Below are 20,753 nucleotides of genomic sequence, written 5' to 3' on the forward strand. Positions count from 1 at the left end.
ATAATATTCCATCACTTGGATATGCCATACTTTATTTAACCAGACCCTTAATATTGGATATTTAGATTCCTAGCTTTTTGCTAAAACACTTTGTATTTTGGGCTATATTTTGGATCATTCTCTTAGTATAGATTTCTAGAAGAGGAATTATTGGGTAATGGACAGAAACATTTTAAAAGCTTTTACAAGCCATCTACTGGTTCTCATTGGAGATGAAAATATATTGATATTATGGTCTCCCAGAACCTTGACTTTGCCTTTCAAGAGCAGAAATTCTAGGATAAAGTGAACAGACATGGAATGGGGAATTCTTAGAGTCTTAAATCTCCAACTCAGGGGTAATGCAAACAGCACGGGCTTTGGAGTCAGATCAAATACTGTCTGTTTCTCACTGGTGGTGGAGCTTCCGCTGAGGCACCTAGACTTCCTGAAACTCAGTTTCCTCGCCTTGGCAGTGGGAACAACAGTACCTCATGGGTTGTTCAGTGGTTCTCCATGTGTGGTTCAAGAACAGCAACATGAGATACACTGGGGAACTTGTTAGAAATGCAAAGTCTCAGGCTTCATCCCAGACCTAATGCATCGGAAATTCTGGGAGTGGCTCGGCACACTTTTCACAAGCCCTCTAAGTGATTCTGAGGCTGGTTCAAGTTTGAGCGTCACCAACCTGTGGGTTGAGGTGAGTGACAGCAGCTCTCACAAAACAAGGGCTCACTGCTGTTGGTTTCCTTTTTTATTTGAGTAGGGGAAGGGAGGAGTTAAAAATAGGAGCGCATTGGGTTTCCCTGGTGGCGCAGTGGTTGAGAGTCTGCCTGCCGATGCAGGGGACGCGGGTTCGTGCCCCGGTCCGGGAGGATCCCACATGCCGCGGAGCGGCTGGGCCCGTGAGCCACGGCCGCTGAGCCTGCGTGTCCGGAGCCTGTGCTCCGCAACGGGAGAGGCCACAGCAGTGAGAGGCCCGCGTACTGCCAAAAAAAAAAAAAAAAAAATAGGACAGCATTCAGATCACTTCTCTTCCTCTTTGTTTATGTGATCCTCCTTTTTCGTCATAGACTTGGGGGAGGGAACAAGAAACTAATATTTGTCTATTACAAACTGTCTCAGTAGTTTTCCAGATCTCACTTTCCTCTGGAATGAAGGTTCCGTGAAGGCATGGACTTTATTTTCCTCCATGTGTGTGGTATAACTTCTGTTCACGCTGGGAATAGGCTGACATTTACAGCTTTGTGGGCAAGATAGCTGAACTCCTCCATACCTCAGTCTCCTCATCCGAGGAGTGGAGATGAGTAACATAATTCATGTAAAATACCTAGAACACAGCCTTCAAATAAGTGCTGTTTTTATTTTTATTATTTTAAAAAATATTTATTTATTTGGCTGCACTGGGTCTTAGTTGCGGCACGCAGGATCTTTAGTTGTGGCATGCGGGATCTATCTAGTTCCCTGACCAGGGATCGAACCTGGGCCCCCTGCATTGGGAGCGCAGAGTCTTAACTGCTGGACACCAGGGAAGTCCCCCCCCCCCTTTTTTTTTTTTTAAGAATAAGTGCTGTTTTTATCATCCCCAGGGCCCACACCTGGGCTTGGTGCTTGGTAAGAACTATTGAGTGTTTAATAATGAACATATGGGCACATTGAAGGCCACATCCTTTCAAGGTAAGAAGTAGTAACTTTTCAAAGATGAAGAAACTAAGACTTCGCAGAGTTAGGTAACTATTCCAAGTTGCATAGCTAGTGGGCAGGGCAGGGTTTAAAATCAGGTCTGTGTAGTTCCAAAATTTGTACTATTTCCATGATGCATGCTAGTTCTTGGTGGAGAAAGCACAATGATCAAATATCAATAAAATGATCGACTAGAAAAAAGGTAGTGGAGAGAACAGGTTGGAGGAGGAAAAACAGGGAGAGAATTTTAAGAAGAGAGAAAAAGGAGTGAAGCTGGGTGGAGACCTGGGTCTCCTAGGCTGGCCTGTGTTTCATGTCAGAAACTCTTCCGTCTGGACTGTGGCTGTGACCTGCAATGTACCCCCGAGGCATCCCCCTTTCCTCCATGACTCCACAAAGGTCCTTCCTCCCAAAGTCCCTTTATACCCCCCTCCCACACTGTCACCCACATCCGGCTACGGGTGGCAACGATTGGGAGTACAGTGAACATGAACTGTAGCCCTCTCCCTGACCAGCTGTGTGCCCTAGAATAAGTCTCTTCCTCTCCCAGGGCCTCAGTTTCCCCACTTGTAAGATGACAGGTTGCATTAGATGATTTTGTAAGACATAGCTCTCAAATTTTATGAATCAATGAATTTTAAAGAATCTACTGTTGCCATCGCACTATCATTCTGTATTGATATTTGGTTTAATTTAATGAAAAATGTAAACGTTTTCCTTAGTTGTGAGATGTGAAAGTCCCGGTGACTTGAATGACCTTGTCTTCCTTTCCCGTGGGGTAACCCCATCTTCAGCATGTGTGGTTGCCTCAGTATTTGTTTACACATTAGACTATGAAGTCTTTGGGGACAGGGAGTGTGTCTCATCATTTCAAGTCTCTGATCTGAGTTGACATAAGTGAATGTTTGCTGCTTAAGTGGGGAAGATCCCCAAGGCTGGAGTAGGCTGGAATTCACCACAATAAGGTAGAAGACTATCTGTTATATAGCTTTTCCAGGTGCGTTATATGTTTTTTTTTCAGCAGCATTTTTATTTATTTTATTTTATCTTTTTTATTAGTTATACATTTTATACATATTAGTGTATATAGGTCAAGTGTTATACGTTTTTAATCAGAGGTGTACTACCTATGCTCACTGAGACCCAGATAACAAATTCAAGTTAAGCTCCCAGCCCTGCCAAAGCCTGCGGAAATGCTGGTTATAACCGATATGACCACATGGTGGCAGCAGAGGAGAGGGAACGAATTTCTCGTGTGCGTGCTGTTAAATGAGCAGAGCCACAGACTTTGGGACCTGTGGGTGATGCCTAGCACCACATACGAATCATTTTATTTACTTATTTTCTTTCTTTCTTTTTGCGGGCTGCTCCACGGGCCTGCGGGATCTGAGTTCCCCGACCAGGGACTGAACTTGGCCGTGGCAGTGAAAGCCCAGAATCCTAACCACTAGGCCACCAGGAACTCCCCGAATCATTTTAGAGAATTTGTTTTTAGGAAAGAGACCCAGAAAGTACCACATTCACATGCTTTCTTAATGAGTAATGAAAAAAAAAATGTAGTTTCATGAATAAACATACATACACTTAACTTTCATATTATGCTCAGTTAAGGCTGAGGGAAAGTCCGGCCAGGAAGAGAAGAGGAAAGCAGTGGACACCCACCAGTCCCGAGTCCCAGGGACCTCAGGTCAGAGCACAGCGTTTGTGTCCAAATCCCAATCCCGATGTCTTCGTGTCTCTGTCTCCTCTGCTTGTGGTGATGTGAGTGACCAACATGTAGTTTGACTTACTTTGTGCCAGGTCATTGTTCTAAGCACTTGGTATGTATTTTCTTAGATAATTCTTGTAACAACCCCTGAGAGATATTATTACCCTCATTTTATAGTTAAGCAATTTGCCCAAGGTCAATCATCTAGTAAACAGTAAAGTCAGGACTTAAACCCGGAACCTGGAGCTCAGGAGTCAGGGTCTTAGTACTGTTTGGCAGCCTCTCCTATGAACAGGCTTTAATAATGTTCACCCAGAAAGACTTCTGGAAAGAGATGAGGGGTGCCTGTCCAATGGTTGGTGTTATGGACTGAATCGTGTCCACCCTAAATCCCTAACCACCCCCCAAATGTGACCGTAGTTGGAGACAGGGCGTTTCAGGAGGTAATTAAGGTAGAATGAGGTCGTAAGGCTGAGGCCCTAATCTGATACGACGGGTGTCCTTATAGGAAGAGGCAAAGGCACCAGAGCAGGAAGAGAGCTCTTCTCACCAGAAGCCAAACCTGATGGCACCTTGATCTTAGATTTCCAGCCTCCGCAACAGTGAGAAATAAATGTCTACTATTTAAGCCACCCACTCTATGGTATATTGTTATAGTAGCCAAAGCTGACTAAGACACTGAATCCCGGTAATTTCTACAAAGTCAAGAGAGAAGAGAGAAATACGATACCTCAAACTTATTTTAAAGGAGAGTTGGCAAGTGTATGGCTGTTAGCAGAACAGATACCATCTTGGGCACTTACAGTTTCTCCTGTCCTTCCGCCGACCCTACCCAGGGCTCTACTGTGCAGTGAATCACTTCTCTGTCGTCAAGGGCTTTGGTTGTAATAGATATTGTTTAATAATCATTAGGACCAGGTAGCCTCTACGCTCTGTTAGTCCCCAAACAATGACGAAAAGCTTCCCTGATGTGTTCCCAGCACCCATGTAGCTAGTTACTCATTTATAAATCTTAACTTAGGAATACACATCCTGTTTCCAAGCACCTACTCCCATGCCCTGGGTTAACTATAAATTGTCCTAAAGGCCCTTTGGTGGTGCTGGGTTCAGCCTCCAATGCTTCTGGATCATTTTCTGCCCGATCCCACCCTGTGAGTAAGTTGCCCTACAATAAACTGTGTTGATTATTTGGAACTGCCTTCCTCGTTTTTCGGTCTCAAGATGCCTTCTCAGTTTGGTGGGTACTTTTCGTTCCCTCTGCGTCCTCCAACAGTAAGAATCACAGAAACCTCTTCTCTCCAGTGTTCATCATAACTGTCCATGTTTTCCAGAGTTGTATATTTCCTACAGCCTTCATGTCACCTCTGAACACTTCCCAACCTGTTCAGACTTTTTAAAAGCAGGGATGCCACATCCCTTTTGGCAATCTCAAGTTTTACATGATTTAGGTCAGTGATTCTATTGGTGTGCCCCGCAGACCACCTGCATCAAAATCACCTAGTGTGTTTATTCAAAACTCAGTCCCATCCCTGGTGGCGCAGTCGTTAAGAATCTGCCTGCCAGTGCAGGGGACAGGGGTTTGAGCCCTGGTCGGGGAAGATCCCACATGCCGCGGAGCAAGTAAGCCCGCGAGCCACAACTACTGAGCCCGTGTGCCACAACTACTGAAGCCTGAGCACCTAGGGCCCATGCTCCGCAACAAGAGAAGCCACCGCAATGAGAAGCCTGAGCACCGCAACGAAGAGTAGCCCACGCTCACCGCAATGAGAGAAAGCCTGCGCACAGCAACGAAGACCCAACGCGGCCAAACAAAAACAAAAACAAAAACGCAGTCCCAGCCCTCACCCAGGCCCTACTGATTCAGAAAGTTTGGGGGTGGAGAGTAGAATGTGCATTTTAATAAGCGTGCCATGTGAGTCTGATGCGTGGTCAGCAGATTTGGATAAGAAGCGGGTGAGGGGAGGGCTTTTATCGTTTCAGCCCAGAGACAGATCTGTGCTCAAATAATGATTCTACCACTTTCTAGTTTGGAGCCTTGGGCAAGTTACCTCCCTGAGCTGCAATTTCCTCATCTGTAAAGTGAGCATAATAATGTGTGCTGCACAGATTTTTATGAGTATCAAATGATACGATGAGTGCAAAGCCACCAGCACCAAATCTGGTCTATATTTAGTAAATTTCCTATCTTGTCATTGTGGTTTCTGAGGTCTGTGGTCACTTGATTTCATGATATGTGTGGTGATGGTCTTGGTCGTGGGTTCACCAACTCTCAGTTGTTCTGTGTTTCCTAGAGAGAGGAAGGGGTGGGATGGTGGTGTCTGTCTATGTGTGGGGTCTGGCTACTTGCCAAATAGGCTGACTTGATCAGTTGTGCTCATTTTATCCTTCCAGCCTTTGCTAATTTCCATTTCCCTTCCCAGCAGGGAAGAGCTGAAAATGTTCCAGGGTAGGTTGAATCTGAGCGTGGGAGTGATTACAAAGTCCCCCCAAGAAGGCAACCAAGAGATGACCCTGACTCTCAAAGGAGAAAAAATTGATCTCCTTATGAGATCTGAAAGGGGGAAGAATGGCTCTACTTCCAGGAGCACCTCCTCAAATGGAAAGACATGACTAATTCCCTCAAAGAATCCTCGGTAGATTGGCAGAGCCTTGAGGGCAGAAACATGCTCAAAACAAGAATGTAAATCCCCAAAAGCAAAGAGAGAAAGCACGTGTGCATTGGCAGCTCAGTCCTCAGGGCATTGAAGGGGCCGGGATGCGCTCCACTGGAGACAGAGGCAGGTATCAGAAACGGTTATGGGAGCTTCATCGCTTGCTGTTACTGTGTAACACGTCACTCCCAAAACTCAGTGGCTTAATATTTTCACTCCAGTGTCAATGGGATAGCCTGGGCTTGTTCTTGTGTTTGCAGGTCAGCTGGGGGCTCTGTTCTGCGCTGGTCTTGCCTGGGTCACCTTGACTGGAGCTGCTCTGCTCTGTGTGTGTTTTATTCTCTGCTAGGGACCAGTGGGCTAGCTGAGCATGTCCTTCTCATGACAAAGAGAGAAACACAAGAGAACAAGCCGAATACCTTAGCTTCTTTTAATGCCTGTGTCATGCCTCCTAATATCTTATTGGCCAAAGCAAGGTGGATGGCTGAGCCCAGAGCCAGAGATGGAAGGCAAGGTTATGTGGCCAAGGATGCGGGGATGGGTGAACTGGAGCTATTCATGTCAGCTCTCAGAATCCTCAACTCTCCCTTCAATGACTCCCCATCTCCAGTCATTGCTCCCTCTTTGATGCTTCTATAATCTGCATTGCAGTTATGTATGTGAGGGCAAGGACTGTCTATAGCCCTAATGCCCAGTATGTAATCATAACAGAGAGAGAGAGAGAGAGAGAGAGCAAAAAGGGAAGGAAGTAGGAACACAAGTAACAAAAAAGAGAAAACAGGGAAGGCACATCAGGGTAAAGGGAGCAGAGGAAACAGGACAAAAGAGACATGAAAAGGGTAAGTTAGGGATGCACCCCTGGTTCAGAGTGAGCTAAATTGCTTGCTGATAAACAGCTTCTTGGAATATTGATCCGTTCCTAGCATTGTAAAGCAGTCATTTTCACAATGAGAAAGAGTCTTTGTGTTTTAATTTTCACGTCTAATGGCTGCATTTTCCCTGTGGCAGCCCTTGCATGAAAGAAGACTTGGGTTATAGAAATTTTTTTGGTCCCCTTAGGAGTAATCAATTTACCATTTATGATCAGAGCCTCTTTCACTACTAAGATCTCTCCAATTGCTGTACCTCTGGAACGAAGGCTGAAACTTTATAATGCAGAAAGATTGCATTAGGAACGAGGCTGGAAAGGCAGACTCAGATTCTTTTCTTGAAGTGTAATTGTTTATTTTTTCTGGATGACGTGGTTCCTAGTGCCACATATTATCAGAATAAACCGAAGGGTTGGTGATATCAGTGCTGGGAGGATAGCCTAGGTTGATTCTGAAATGGTGAGAAGTCATTTCAGGACAACGTCAGGGAATGTGGTGGGTGAAGAGAAGCAGATTTCCTTGTGCAGCTCAAAGTCCTTCTGAAGAGGGACTGCAGATTCCCTGGAGCTGAAGCAACCTCCCTGGGATAAGTGTCATCTCTTCCAAGGGAACCGCTTGGAAGTGAGTCCATCATTTGCATACCTTTGCTTAAGGTGTTAAAAATTATTCATGTGAAAAAGATGCAGGCATAATTCTTCAGTGGATTTATGAACTCTTTAGTGGTTTTTCTTGACTGGGGATGGGGGAAGGATTCCTCTTCTTGTCTCCAGGTCAGTATAATTTTTTAGGGCTTCCTGAGGTAAAACAAGAGGCCAGATCCAGGTGGGGGTGGGATGGGAATGGGGCCCAGGGACGCATAGGCCTGGTGACTGAGGCTATCTATGTGCTCACCATTCCCCTCTCTTGCCTGTCTTACTGGGGGTCTGGAACTGATCAGGCATCATCTAGCCCGGCACCTGGCACATAGGAGATGGTCAATAACTATTTATTAACTTGAATTGAGTGACGGTCTGTGGTGTGGTAGAGAGAGCATGATACTGAGAGTCAGGAGAACTGGGACTTAAATTGCCTGGTGGAGCAAACCAGGACAAGCCTCCTTTCTTCTCCGAGCCTCAGTTTCCCTACATTCAAAGTGGGGATTTCTCCCTGGGCCATCGTGAGACCTGAGAGCACTTGTGATACTGGTCACAGTCATCCCATAGAAGGCACTGACCATGCTGGGGTGGAGACCGCGTGCCTTGGTCAGAGGCCAAGGGCAGAGGCCAGGCTGTGCTACAGCGTGGGTGGTGGGGACCACCCCCCTGCAGAGCTGTGGCCTCTTTGGGGGGCTGACATCTGAGTAGGATGACCAAGTCAAGGCTGGCAGCCCAGAAGAAAGAAGCATCGACCGTCCCCTGAGCCCCAGAGGACCCCTTTCCCCTTACACACAAATATCACCTGGAAGGAGAACAGAGGACAGACAAGGTGACAGCGTAGCACATGCATATTCTGTGTCCAGGTTCTAGAGACACAGAGATAACTCAGGCAAGGTCCCTGATGGCCAGGAGATGACCCACATTACGCCATAGGGCGGGGCTGATGGTACAGGTGTTGAATGGGTGATAAGCGCCACGACCAGTGTGTTTGTGAAGCTTTAGAGAGGCGGAGGGAGGAAGCAGTGGCGGGACTATTGATAGAGCAGTGAGGATCTGGCATCAACCTGGGCCTGCGGGTGCGGGTGGAAGGAAGGTGGACCGGGAAGCAATGGTCTCATGTTATTGCAGGACCAAGCGATAGGGTGCTGGCGGGCCAAGCCATTGACTCTGTGTGACCCGGGCAGGTCCCTTAACCACTCTGGGTCTCATTTTCCCAATTTATCAAGTGAAGGGGTTGTCTTAGATCAGGGGCCCCTCAGGGCACTGAGGAAGAGCATCGGGGAGGCTGAGAAGATGGGCTCCAGGCCTCTGACCCTTGTTCCATCTACACTGTACAGCTTTTCCCCCTTCATTTTGGATAGTATGTTTCTGGGTAAGATTTCATTGAAGAAAAGAGTTGTGGTTTTCTGTTTTGTTTTGCTTTCTAAAGCCACTGGTCTAAAGACCTTTAAGTTTCCTTTCAGGCGTAAACAGCATAGGATAGCAGTTCCAGGGCCAGGTGGTGGCAGGCTCGTTAGTGGGAGCTGGGAGGGACAGCTAACCCAGCCCTAGGACCTCTGCAGCCGCCCTCCTCTCTAGAAAGGGGGATGGGGAGGGGAGGCAGGTGGGGTGCCGGAGTGGGTACAGATTTCTGGGAAAGACGGACAGAAAAGCTCCCTGCTTCGTAAACCTGTTTGGTAAAAATTTGGGCTCACTGTGAGGGCCTTTCAGACCCCAAAACGGGTCCTCACCCCAGACAGTACACCTGCCCTGGTCTGGGGTTTCTTCCTGCAAGTTCTTCCACCGAGGCTCCCAAAGCCGGGGCCTGAGTTCTATGGGGCCCTGGGAAAATGCAGCTGAGGGGCGTGAGGAGCAGACGAGCTCGCTCGGGCTCTGCTACTGACTAACTCAGCACCTGCGAGCCTCCGTTTCCTCACTCGTAAAGTGGCAATAAAAGTACCCGCGCTTATCGTGGGTAAAAATAAGTGAAGTGCAGGGACTTCCCTGGAGGTCCAGTGGTTAAGACTCCACGCTTCGAATGCGGGGGGTGTGGGTTCGATCCCTGGTCAGGGAACTAAGATCCCACATGCCACGTGGCCAAAAAATAAAAATTAAAAAAAGAAAGTGAAGTGCAGACATACTATAAAAACGTAAAAAATTACCTCTTCCATCTGCTCCTGATACCTGTGCCCCATGCCTTCTCTACCTTGCTTAATTTAATTCAATTTATTGATTTACAGTTCATGCCTAAAGCATACCGCTAGCACAGAATGCCAGAGGTAGCTGAACAGGCAGCATCATAGCAAACAAGTACAAGGACAAAGGGTTAGACAAATGGACAGCTTCTAAGTACTCATGAACATAAAAAATACAGTCATTATTCATCTCAGATTCCCAGAGTGCCTCCTATGTGCCCAACTGGGTTCACTAGGTGAGGTCAACCCCTGACACATGGGTATGTGAATTTTTGTCTCTGTCTCAGACAGTTGAGAAGAAGTCAGTGTTTTGAGAAAACATGGTGATGTGATGGAAAACAAAGTGCCAATTCCCCAGAGCAAGACCTGGGTGGCATAGCCTCCCATACAGCTTTAAGCCCTATACAGCAGAAGATGGTAGCCTGCTCGGCAAATGCCTGGGAGTGACTGTTAGAAGAGGGCGTGATGTGGCCGAAAGGGCCCAGGTTTTGCCACCTAAAAATGGTGTAAACTTAGGAAGGTCAAATCTAACTTTGAGCCCCAGTTTCCTTATCTATGAAACCGGGTCATAAAATCTGCTTGCCTGGTCGCTGTAGAATAAAACCAGATCGGGCAAGGACCTGCTTCACGGTAGCCCTCGGAAAGGGGTCTCCATTATTACGGTTTTGGAAAAAGCCCAGAGCGGATGATTGCATTCATGAGTGTCGCTGTGGGAGGTGCAGTCTGTCCTTGGTGGAGTCCAGGCCTCAGGAGTCACCAGCTGAGATCCTTTGCCGAGTGAAAAGGGCTCTGAGCAGCCCCTGCACATCGCGATTCCGGAGGCTGTAGATGACAGGGTTCAGCATAGGCATGACGACAGTGTACGTGACGCTGGCCACTCGGCCCCACTTGGCCTCATACCGGGACATGGGCTGGAAGTAGACTGCAGTGACTGTCCCGTAGAAGAGGCCCACCATGGCCAGATGGGAGCCACAGGTGGACAGCTGGAGCACCGCAGCTGCGATGGCCCCCTAGGAGGTGAAGATGAGTAGGAAGGGAGTGACTACCACCGCGGCACCCTCGGTGAAGATGACGAGCTGGATGTGGCGGGTGTCAGAGCACGAGAGCCTTAAGAGAGGCTGGTGGTCACAGAAGAAGTGGGGCGCTTGGTGGGAGGCACAGAAGGACAGGTGGGCCATAAGCAGGATATGCAGGAGGGAGTGGACATGGGACATGAGCCACGCAGTCCCCACCAACGCTGTGCACACAGCCCGGGACATCCTCGTGGCATAGCGGAGGGGGTGCCGGATGGCCACGTAGCGGTCATAAGCCATGGCAGCCAGGAGGCAGCTGTCAGTTACACCCAGGGCAAAGAAGAAGTACATTTGGGTCAGGCAGCCAGCCAGGGAGATGGAGCGGTCATGGGCCATCAGGTTGGCCAACATCTTGGGTACAGTGATGGAGGTAAAGCAGAGGTCATCAAAGGACAGCTGGGCCGGCAGGAAGTACATGGGTGCATGAAGGGCTGGACTGGCTCGGATGACGGCCACAATGAGTCCATTACCCAGGATGCCCGCCACATACAGGACCAAAAATAGGACAAAGAGAGGCCGCTGCTGTCCAGGATTTGTTGTTAGTCCTAGTAGGGTGAATGGGGTTCCTTCTGAAGTCTCATTGGCAGCATCCACGGCTGGGCTGCTTCTTTGTCTGGGACCCCAGGGGTTCCATTCTACTGCTGGGTCATCTCCCCAGTGTCAAAGGAAAAGGGTGAAGGGCCACTAAGTTGCTCAAGGCTTTCTGGCCATGAGGGAAATCATGGGTTTGGAGTCAGACAGCCGTGTTGCTACACACAGGTGTGGACCATGTGCAAATCATTTTTCCCCCCTGAATCTTCTTCCTTTCCAGGCCTTAGGTTCCCCATCAGTAAAGTAAGGGAGCTGAACCAGAGGACCTTGAAGGCTGCTTCCAACTTGGATACTTTGTGATTTGAAGCAAAAACAGAACAAAAACATTGCCCAGGATGTGGACCAGAGAAGGAAGGAAACACAAAAGAAAAGATCAAACAGAGAGAGGATCAAAATCAGGGAGAGATTTGACCAATGGGCATTTATTTCAGAGAAGTCAGAGTGGAAAAGAAAACCCAGATGGAAGCAAGGAACTTATCAAAGAAATAAAAATTCCAAACATTAAGGGCACACATATATTGACATGGATGTAAACCTACAGCACCCAAATGCAAACATGATGTTTTAGAACACTGAGGGACAAAAGAAGAACCCATCACTCCCAGGGATGTGAGGATCTGATGATGTTCAGATACCCAGACTGCCATCCAATATGTCATCAACAGTAGATGATGGGACGCAGTTGGGCAATATCATCAAATTCTGAAGAAAAACACCGATTTTGAACCTAGAATTCTATCCTAAACCAAAATATTAATCAAGTATGAGAAAGGAATAAAGAAATTTTCAGACTTGCAAAAACAAAAACAAAAAAAGAGCCAAAGAACCTGGATGACTCCCTGTATCCCTGGAAAACTCTTCCCATGAAATCAAACACTTACAGCATCAAACAGATGCACACCCTTTATGGGAAACTCATGCAGACAGATGGATACACCTGCCAGATGCAGAGACTTGACTCTTAAGGACAGAGGCAACTTGTTTCAATGCCTCCATTTTTTCCTGTCTGAATCTCACTGCAGAAATCTTGGGTGATTATCCAAGAGGGAGGTCTTAAAAGGAGAGGGATTTTAGGACAGGTTTCCTGAAGGCTATGCTGAGGCCATCTCTGCAGGAGAATGATCTCTTAATTTCTTTTCACATCCTTCTCTCTATTAAAATAAAATAAAGACCCTTCCTACCCTATTGTCTTCCTTTTCCTCCTCCATTGGGTAAGAAGAATTTCTGGCTTTGGATCCCTGGAGAACATTTTTTTCTCAAATTTACAATCATGTCCCACTGTCCAGGAAGGTACGAGGATCAGGGCGAGAGGGTGAGAGGGAGTGGGAAAGCTTGCTTACGAATTGGCTTTTTCAGAAACTGGACCTACTCTGACCCATGTTTAAATTGGCCTCAATAAACATACAGATACACGGAGCTGTTTGCAGAAATTCAACTGTAATCACAAATACACCAGTGCAGACATGCAGGCATGTGCAGCCTCCAGCTATGCTCTGCAAATACACAGGCACAATCGATCACACACAGAAATGTGGACACTGACATCTGAGTAAGCAGACAAACGTAACCACAAGACCCGCAGACCCAGACCATCCTACACATAAACAGAGGGTCCAAAGCAATCACAAAATAGCACTGAGGCCAGAGGGTGACGCTCACTTACAGACTCCTGTTCACGGGGGCACCTGGCACCGTGCACAGCTACTGGGACATGCACGGTCATGCTTCCTCTGAGCAGGTAGTCTGTCAGCTCTCTACCAGTGCCCGTCCACCCCATCCCGGCCCACCCTGTCACACCCCGTCACACAATCACATCTTCCGGCACAGCCCCAGGGGTCCACGGCCTCTCGACTTCACACACATGGCTACACTCACATAGGCTCGTGCTGGGTCACAGCAGAGATGTACCACCCTAGAGGAGCACGTCCACATACACACCACCTCCTCCTCCCCCAGTGATGCTATCGGACAGTGATGGGGACGCACAGTCTCAGCCTCACACAAACAGCACCCGCTCTCACACTCACATGTACAGCTCATGCCCACAGCCACGTTCAAGAGGACAGATTCGTACACTCTCCAGCCTGGCCACTTGCCGCAAGTGTTCCTTCTGGCTTCTCCACATCACAGGAGGGAGCAGCAGCGAGGACCAAGTGTAGCCCGTCACTGAAGGGTCTGGGGAGGGAGCTATTGGCCACACTTACGGGGTTTGGGGCCTTGGGAGTACCTTAGCTTCTCCCAGAGACAGCACCCCTTCCCCTGGCCCTCATTCCTGGGGTGGGAGGCAGCTTGGCTCTGGGGTTTGTTATTCTTTCTCTCTAGAGACCAGTTTGATGGGGGTAGGGGTGGTTGGTACCACCTTCAACTCGGGGGGCCTCAGGAGCCCCGTGCATCGTGAAACTGCTGCTCCCCGGTCCCTGTCTTGTGGAGGCCAGAGCTGCCTCCTGAACCCCAAGTCCGGGGTTTACAGCAGTGGCTTCTGGAGCCAACTGTCTTGTCCCCTCAACTTTTGCTGAGGCTTCTTGTAGGAGGTGTAAGAGTGTGGGAAGGATTGTGCCTCTGAGGACTGTGCAATAATATGCCTGAGTGACTGTGGGGGGTGTGTGTGTGTGTGTGTGTGTGTGTGTGAGATTGTATGCCTGGGTGTGAAATGATCATGTCTCTGTCAAACAAAATGTGTCTATGAGCTTGAGTGTGTGTCTGAATGTGCAGCTGTGCCTCTGTCTGTGTGGACGGCAGGGACAACCTGAGAGTGTTTCTTTGTGCATGAAGGTTTCCGATAGGGGACTGGGTCTGTGTTGCAGGGGCTATGTGTTCCCGTGTGTGTTTGTAGCATTCCAGGTGGGAATGGCTTTGCATGACTCAGCGTCAGAACAACATGAAGGGTGATTTTGAACGTATGAACTTTCAATGATTCCCTGCTGCCTACTGAATAAAGTCCCAATTCCCCTACCTGATATCCAGCCCGTAGGGTGTCCTTCCCATCCCCAGATCTTCAATCTTCAAACTTCTCTCCACTTCTTTCCCAACACATCTATCTCTAGCCAGTTAAGTTGGTCTCCTTAGAGCCTTTTGTGCACATCGAGCTCATTGTACCTCTGTACCGTTGTGTGTGCTTGTTTTTCCCCCACCGAAAACCCCTTTCTTTCAATTCCCACCCATGCTGCGGGGTCCAACTGATTTTGAGCAATAAGTACCCCAGTCTTCCCCATCCCAAACCTGCTTTTGTCCTAATTGCTTGTCTTAGTAGATGGTGTTGAAGGAGGTTTAAAAAGGGAAATATTTGATCAGAATTGGGGAGCTTTCCTGGGCCTCTTGCTTTGGGAACGAGGATCTGACTGTTTCTCTTCCTTTATCCTCCAGGTTGGGCTCTGTTATTGTCTTCCAGTGCCTCCCCTTCCCTCTTGTTTATTTTCTTATCTATCAAGTAGGTCCAGCATAGCAGCCTGAAACTTCACGTTTCCTCTGATGAATGTGTAGGATTTATGTGATTATTGTATCTGACTGCTCCATAGATGCTAAACATGTGGAAGGACCCATGTACATCCTGTGGGGCCAAGATGATGGAAGGGGCCGTGTGCCTCTGGAAACTTTCCCTTGATTGTGGTGAGAACTGTATGTCATAAGAGCCCAAGAATTCATAACAAGAAGAAAAGACCACAGAGGAGGTCTCTGAGTATAAACATCATTGAATTGGGGGCAAACCTTCCATTCTCAGTCCCCTAGTTGCCAACTCTTCTGATAACGTCTCCAACCACTGTCATGGCATATGAGTTGTCATGGTGATAGGAGGAAAGAACTGGGAAAGGATTATAAAAACTCGGGATGGGGACTTCCCTGGTGGCGCAGTGGTTGAGAATCTGCCTGCGCATGCAGGGGACACCGATTCGAGTCCTGCTCCGGGAAGATCCCACATGCCGCAGAGCAACAAAGCCTGTGCACCACAACTACTGAGCCTGCGAACCACAACTACTGAAGCCCACGAGCCTAGAGCCCTGTCCGGCAACAAGAAGCCACTGCAATGAGAAGCCCACGCACCGCAACGAAGAGTAGCCCCCACTGGCTGCAACTAGAGAAAGCCCGTGCGCAGCAACGAAGACCCATTGCAGCCAAAAATAAATAAATAAATAAATAAATTTATAAAAACAAAACCAAAAACTTGTGGTGGGCGAAGGGGTTTTAATTCGTTTAAGCCTTTGGCAAAACGTGTCGAGTTTGGGGTATTGTACGCTCTGCTCTCAACGTGCAGGCTCATCAGGTAATAGGGTGACCAACATCCTGGTTTGCCCAGGACGGAGGAGGTTTTCTGGACATGGGAGTTAGAGTTTTAAAAACTAGGACAGTTCTGGGCACACCAGGACAAGTTGGTGACCCTGTCAAGAAACGTAAAAATTCTCTAAGAATTGAGGAGATAGTATAGTCCACATCCCTCTCTCCATTAGTCTGGGACCTCCAAGAAGACCGTAGTTACTAAGGAGGGACCCAGTTCTGGTAACAAGGAGCATCACCTCCCTGGGGAGCCGGGATGAACCTTCAGTTTTCCTGCAGTCTAAATACCCAGCAGCTGATTTCTCCTTGAAAGGAAGTTGGAGTGAGGGTGAGGGTGAGGCCAGCCCCTGGCTGGGGCCCAAGGAACAGACTCCATGGGGAACCTATTAGGGGGTGACAATGAAGCACTGTTTGAGTCCCATACCTTGCCACCCCAGGCCTCATCGCAGCCATAATTAGGAGGAGCTGGAAAGGGGATGAGACAGGAGCTGACATCTACTCTGACCATGCTCCACCTCTCCTTGGAAGCACCTATCATAACTCCTGGGGTCCACTCCTGCCCTGCTCTTGCATGAAGGGGCTTCATGGGCAGAATGCAGTGCCTTGGGCCTTGCCCATGTGCACCTGAGTCAGGGAGACAAGGAAAATCTGTCAAAATTGTAAACTCTGGGTATACAAAAATCCCAAGAGTACTGGATCTGAAGGGTCCAGCATGACCTGGGGCACTGTGGTTGCCTTTGCCCTAGAGGTTTATGGAATTTCCTCTCCAGACCCCAACTTTGCCTCTGGATGTTGTAATCTTAACACAAAGCAGTCCACACTACCTGACCGCGTGCTAATCTGAGCAGACTCATAACCCTCAATGAAACTTAAATCCACCAATACTTAGCTCCTACTCTTAAGCTTTAAGAAACATCAACCATTATCCATAACCCTAAATACGTCTTAAAGTGACCCCACACATGTTGATTTGATACTCAAAATACTCTTCTTATGCCTTACTTTCATCTAGTTCTGAACCTAGGCTAACTGTAATAATAACTAGACTGTGATGTAAGCGTATCACAAATGTTGTCCACATACCAACTTAATTTAAATCGAACAGAGCTCTAACATGAGCTAAACTCTAACTCAAATTTAATCTAGCAATAAAAAAAGAAACCTGAATTCTCATCTTAAGTAGTCCTGCCCTTTAACACTAACTATAAAATATTTCTAACATTTCTTTTTTTTATATTGAAGTACAGTTGATTTACAATGTTGTGTTAGTTTCAGGTGTACAGCAAAGTGATTCAGTTACACACACATTCTTTTTCAGATTCTTTCCCCTTATAGCTTATTACAAAATATTGAGTACAGTTCTCTGTGCTATATAGTAGGTCCTTGCTGGCTATCTGTTTTATATATAGTAGTGTGTACATGTTATTTCTAATATTTCTAATAAGAGCTCAAATTTATCCAAACCCTGACTCCTAAATTTATCCCAAATCCACTATTAATTAGAATCAATCCAAATTGTAAAATTTACATAATTTTAATCCAATCCTAAAATTTGTCCATTTGTAACCTAACCCTGGCTTTACCCTAACTCTAACCCTAGTCTTAGCCATAACATGAACGCTAACCATATTCTAACCATAACCATAGTCCTGATCCTTCCCTATTCTCTATCACAGCCCTGAGATAAATTAATCTTGGTCAAATTCTAACCCAACTATAGGATTTTAGGAACGAGCTCATGTATGTGCTGTTGCTGCTTGGCCATTGCCCTGAGAGATGGAATATGCAGGCTAATAGGGAAAGATATTTGCCTCACCAGATTCCATCCCATTCTTTGGCATGAGTGGGTACTGAAGATGTTCTCTTGGGGTCGAGGTGAGCAGAAGCAGACTTACTGGTCATGAAGGACCTCAGAAGAGCAAGAAACACTTGCAGCCAATACGGCTCCTATCTGGTGTTTCTGGGAATCATCCTCTCAGAAGTTCAAGTGGCAAATAAACTTAGTTACTGCACCTGGTGACATGCAGGAACTTCCATGTTTTGAACATCGAGGAACCTAAGGCATCTCTACAGCAGATTAACTTGATCTTGATTCTGGCGCTGGGGCTAGATTACTCCAGGTTCCTGTCTCCTGTCTGTAAGTTTCAGTTTCTCCCCTTTTCTCCCCCTCAAACAATGACAAGAGACACCCAGCCAGAGGAACCTCCACCTTTACCCACAGTGACCGGGCCCGGGAAGAGCTCTCCTCATCTCTTCAGAGTCAGTCCTAACCAGCCTCTCGGACCTCGCACTCGTGCGCCGGCCTCGGACAGCAGCAGTGCTTCCAGTTCCTTCCGAGCACCTCCCTGACCTCTTTGTTGCGGAGGCTGTAGGTGAGCGGGTTGAGAGCTGGGATGACAAGGGTGTAGAACACAGGTGCCATCTTGTCAGTGTCCGGGGTGTAGCTGGAGCTGGGGCACAGGTTCATGAAAATGATTGTCCCGTAAAGCACGGCCACGGCTGTGAGGTGGGAGCCACAGGTAGAGGCTGCTCGCCACCGGCCCTTGGCCGAGTGCATGCCGATCATGGCTCTGGCAATGAACCCGAGGACACGGCGAAAGCCAACACGGTGGCTGTCTGGATGAAGCCACAGACGACGAAGAGGAGAAGTTCACTGAGACTGGTGTCGTTGCAGGAGATGGCCAGCAGTGGAGGGATATCGCAGAGGAAGCTGTTCACCTCCCGAGAGCCGCAGCAGCTCAGGTGGAAGGTGAAGGTCGTGTGGACCACGGCACTCACTGCCCCACCCAGGCCTGATGCTGCCAGAAAGACCAGACACAGACGCCGCGACACGGCAGTGGCGTAGAGAAGAGGGTTTCCGATGGCCACATCGCGGTCATAGGCCATGGATGTCAGCAGGCAACACTTGGCATCCGCCAGCCCTGTAAACAAAAACATCTGGAGGGCACAGGCTGCGTAAGGGATGGAGATGCAGGGCAACAGCTGGTCTACGAGCATCTTGGCTCCGATGGCTGAGGAATAGCAGGCATCCAGCAGGGAGAGGTTGGCCAGGAAGAAGTACATGGGTGTGTGGAGCTGGGCGACCACATAGACTAGCAGCACCATGCCCACATTTCCCAGCAGGCTCACCAGGTAGACGGGCAGGAAGATCAGGATGAGGGTCAGGTGCAGGTCCCAGTGATCTGTGATGCCCAGGAGGATGAACTCCGTAGGGGCACCCCTGGCCCAAGTAAAGTTCTCTGGCATCATCCTGCAGGACAGAGTCTGGGGAGAGACAAAGCAGGAGGGAGGTGAGGGAAAGGTTAGGACCATCACCTGTGAGAAAGCGCTTTGTACTGGGAGACAGGTAGACTTGGGTGTGAGTCCTAACTGTGTAACAAAATAGCGGTGTGACCTTGGACAAGCCATATCACCTCTCAAAACCTGTGTTTTCAGTGCTGAGAGGTCACTATCATTTAACCTTCATGAGAGGGGGAATCTTGCCTGTCTTATTCAATTTTGAATCCACAGTTCTGAGAATATTGCCTGGCACATAGTAATTGCTCAGTAAATACGGGCATACCTCATTTTATTGCACTTGGCTTTATCATGCTTCACAGATGGTGTTTTGTTTCTTGCTTATGTTTTTGTTTTTTACAAATTGAAGGTTTTGGCACCATTTTTCTGACAGCATTTGTTCACTTCATGTCTCTGTGTCACATTTCAGAAATAATCACCGTATTTCAAACTTTTTCATCATTATTGTATTTGTTATGGTGATCTGTGGTCAGTGATCTTTGATGTTACTATTATGATTCACTGAAGGCTTAGATGATGATTAGCATTTTTAGCAATAAAGTGTTTTAAAATTAAGGTACGTACACTGCTTTTTTTTAGACATATTGCTATTGCACACTTAATAGACTACAGTATAGTGTAAACATAACTTTTATATGTACTGGGAAACCAAAACATTGGTGTGACTTGCTTTGCAATATTGGCTACATTGCATTTGTCTGGAACTGAGCCCACAATATCTCCAAAGTCTACATGAATTTGTTAAATGCATGAATGATGAATAGGATAATAGTTGGACAAGGATTGAAAACTCCATGACTCTATATGCATTCGCCTCTCCAGTTTCCCTAGGAGGAAAAGAAGCAATGAAATGGCCAGTCTCCTGATCCAAAGGGTAACTATTCGCTGTGGGTCTTGAGGTTTGTTGGGAGGACATCTTTCCCCTAGAGTAAGACCTGGGAAGGGAGAGTGCAGCAGTGGTTGGCCTCTGGGGGAGACGGCAAGAAGTAGAAAGAACAGAAGATTTGAATATATTCCAGGGTTGGACTCTTCACCTCCCCAAGTCTCAATTTTCTCATCTGTGTAGGGAGAAAGAAAAAGCTTCAAGGATTCAATGAGATAATGCATATAAAACATCTCACACAGAGCCTGGCACACAGCAGGCGTTTAATGAAGGATCAGTTAACTGAGTTGAGCTAGATGCCTTGCCTCGATACTAGAAGGAAGCAAATTTAAGGCAACCAGAAGTAGTGTAATTTCCAGAAAATATAACATTGTTTACACCCCTGTGCCTTTTCACTTGTTCCCTCTGCCTAGAACTCATTTCCTCTTTTTGTGTTTGACAAAAACTATCTCGGATGTAAAGCCTTCCCCCGTGACTCAGAGGAAAATAAACTTCTCACTACTTTGTGCTGGCTGCACTGGAGCTTACATCCATCACAGTGTTTCATTATTCTTTTGCACATTTTTTTTTAAGTCTTCATTGAATTTGTTACAATATTGCTTCTGTTTTAAGTTTTGGTTTTTTGGCCGCAAGGCATGTGAGAGCCTAGCTCCCGACCAGGGATCGAACCCACACCCCCTGCATTGGAAGGTGAAGTCTTAACCACTGGACTGCCAGAGAAGTCTCAACTGCACATATTTTTTTATGTGTCCGTCTCTCCTGTGGGCTTTGAGCTCCTTGATTCAATATTCATTCAACAAATGTTTATTGAGTCCTACTATGTGCTAAGTATGGCCCTGTGATTCATTTTTGTACCTCCAGGGTCTGGTATGTAATCAGTGCTCAATAAATATTAGTCGAATGTATAAAACAGTGAAAAGAATATGAACATTAACAGCATG

The 20,753-nt window shown here is 47.4% G+C and overlaps 2 protein-coding genes across 2 annotated transcripts; both read right to left on the minus strand.

Annotated features, from left to right (window-relative positions):
• Window positions 1-10,445: 10,445 nt before the first annotated feature.
• LOC132426869 (olfactory receptor 1K1-like) lies at window positions 10,446-13,140 on the minus strand. Its single transcript, XM_060013657.1, is given in 2 exon segments — window positions 10,446-11,422; window positions 13,023-13,140. Coding segments are annotated over 2 exon segments (1,095 nt in total).
• Window positions 13,141-17,898: 4,758 nt separating this feature from the next.
• OR5C1 (olfactory receptor family 5 subfamily C member 1) lies at window positions 17,899-18,881 on the minus strand. Its single transcript, XM_060013659.1, is given in 2 exon segments — window positions 17,899-18,218; window positions 18,221-18,881. Coding segments are annotated over 2 exon segments (981 nt in total).
• Window positions 18,882-20,753: the final 1,872 nt, after the last annotated feature.

Source organism: Delphinus delphis, chromosome 6, assembly GCF_949987515.2.
Source record: "Delphinus delphis chromosome 6, mDelDel1.2, whole genome shotgun sequence".
Classification (NCBI taxonomy): Eukaryota; Metazoa; Chordata; class Mammalia; order Artiodactyla; family Delphinidae; genus Delphinus; species Delphinus delphis.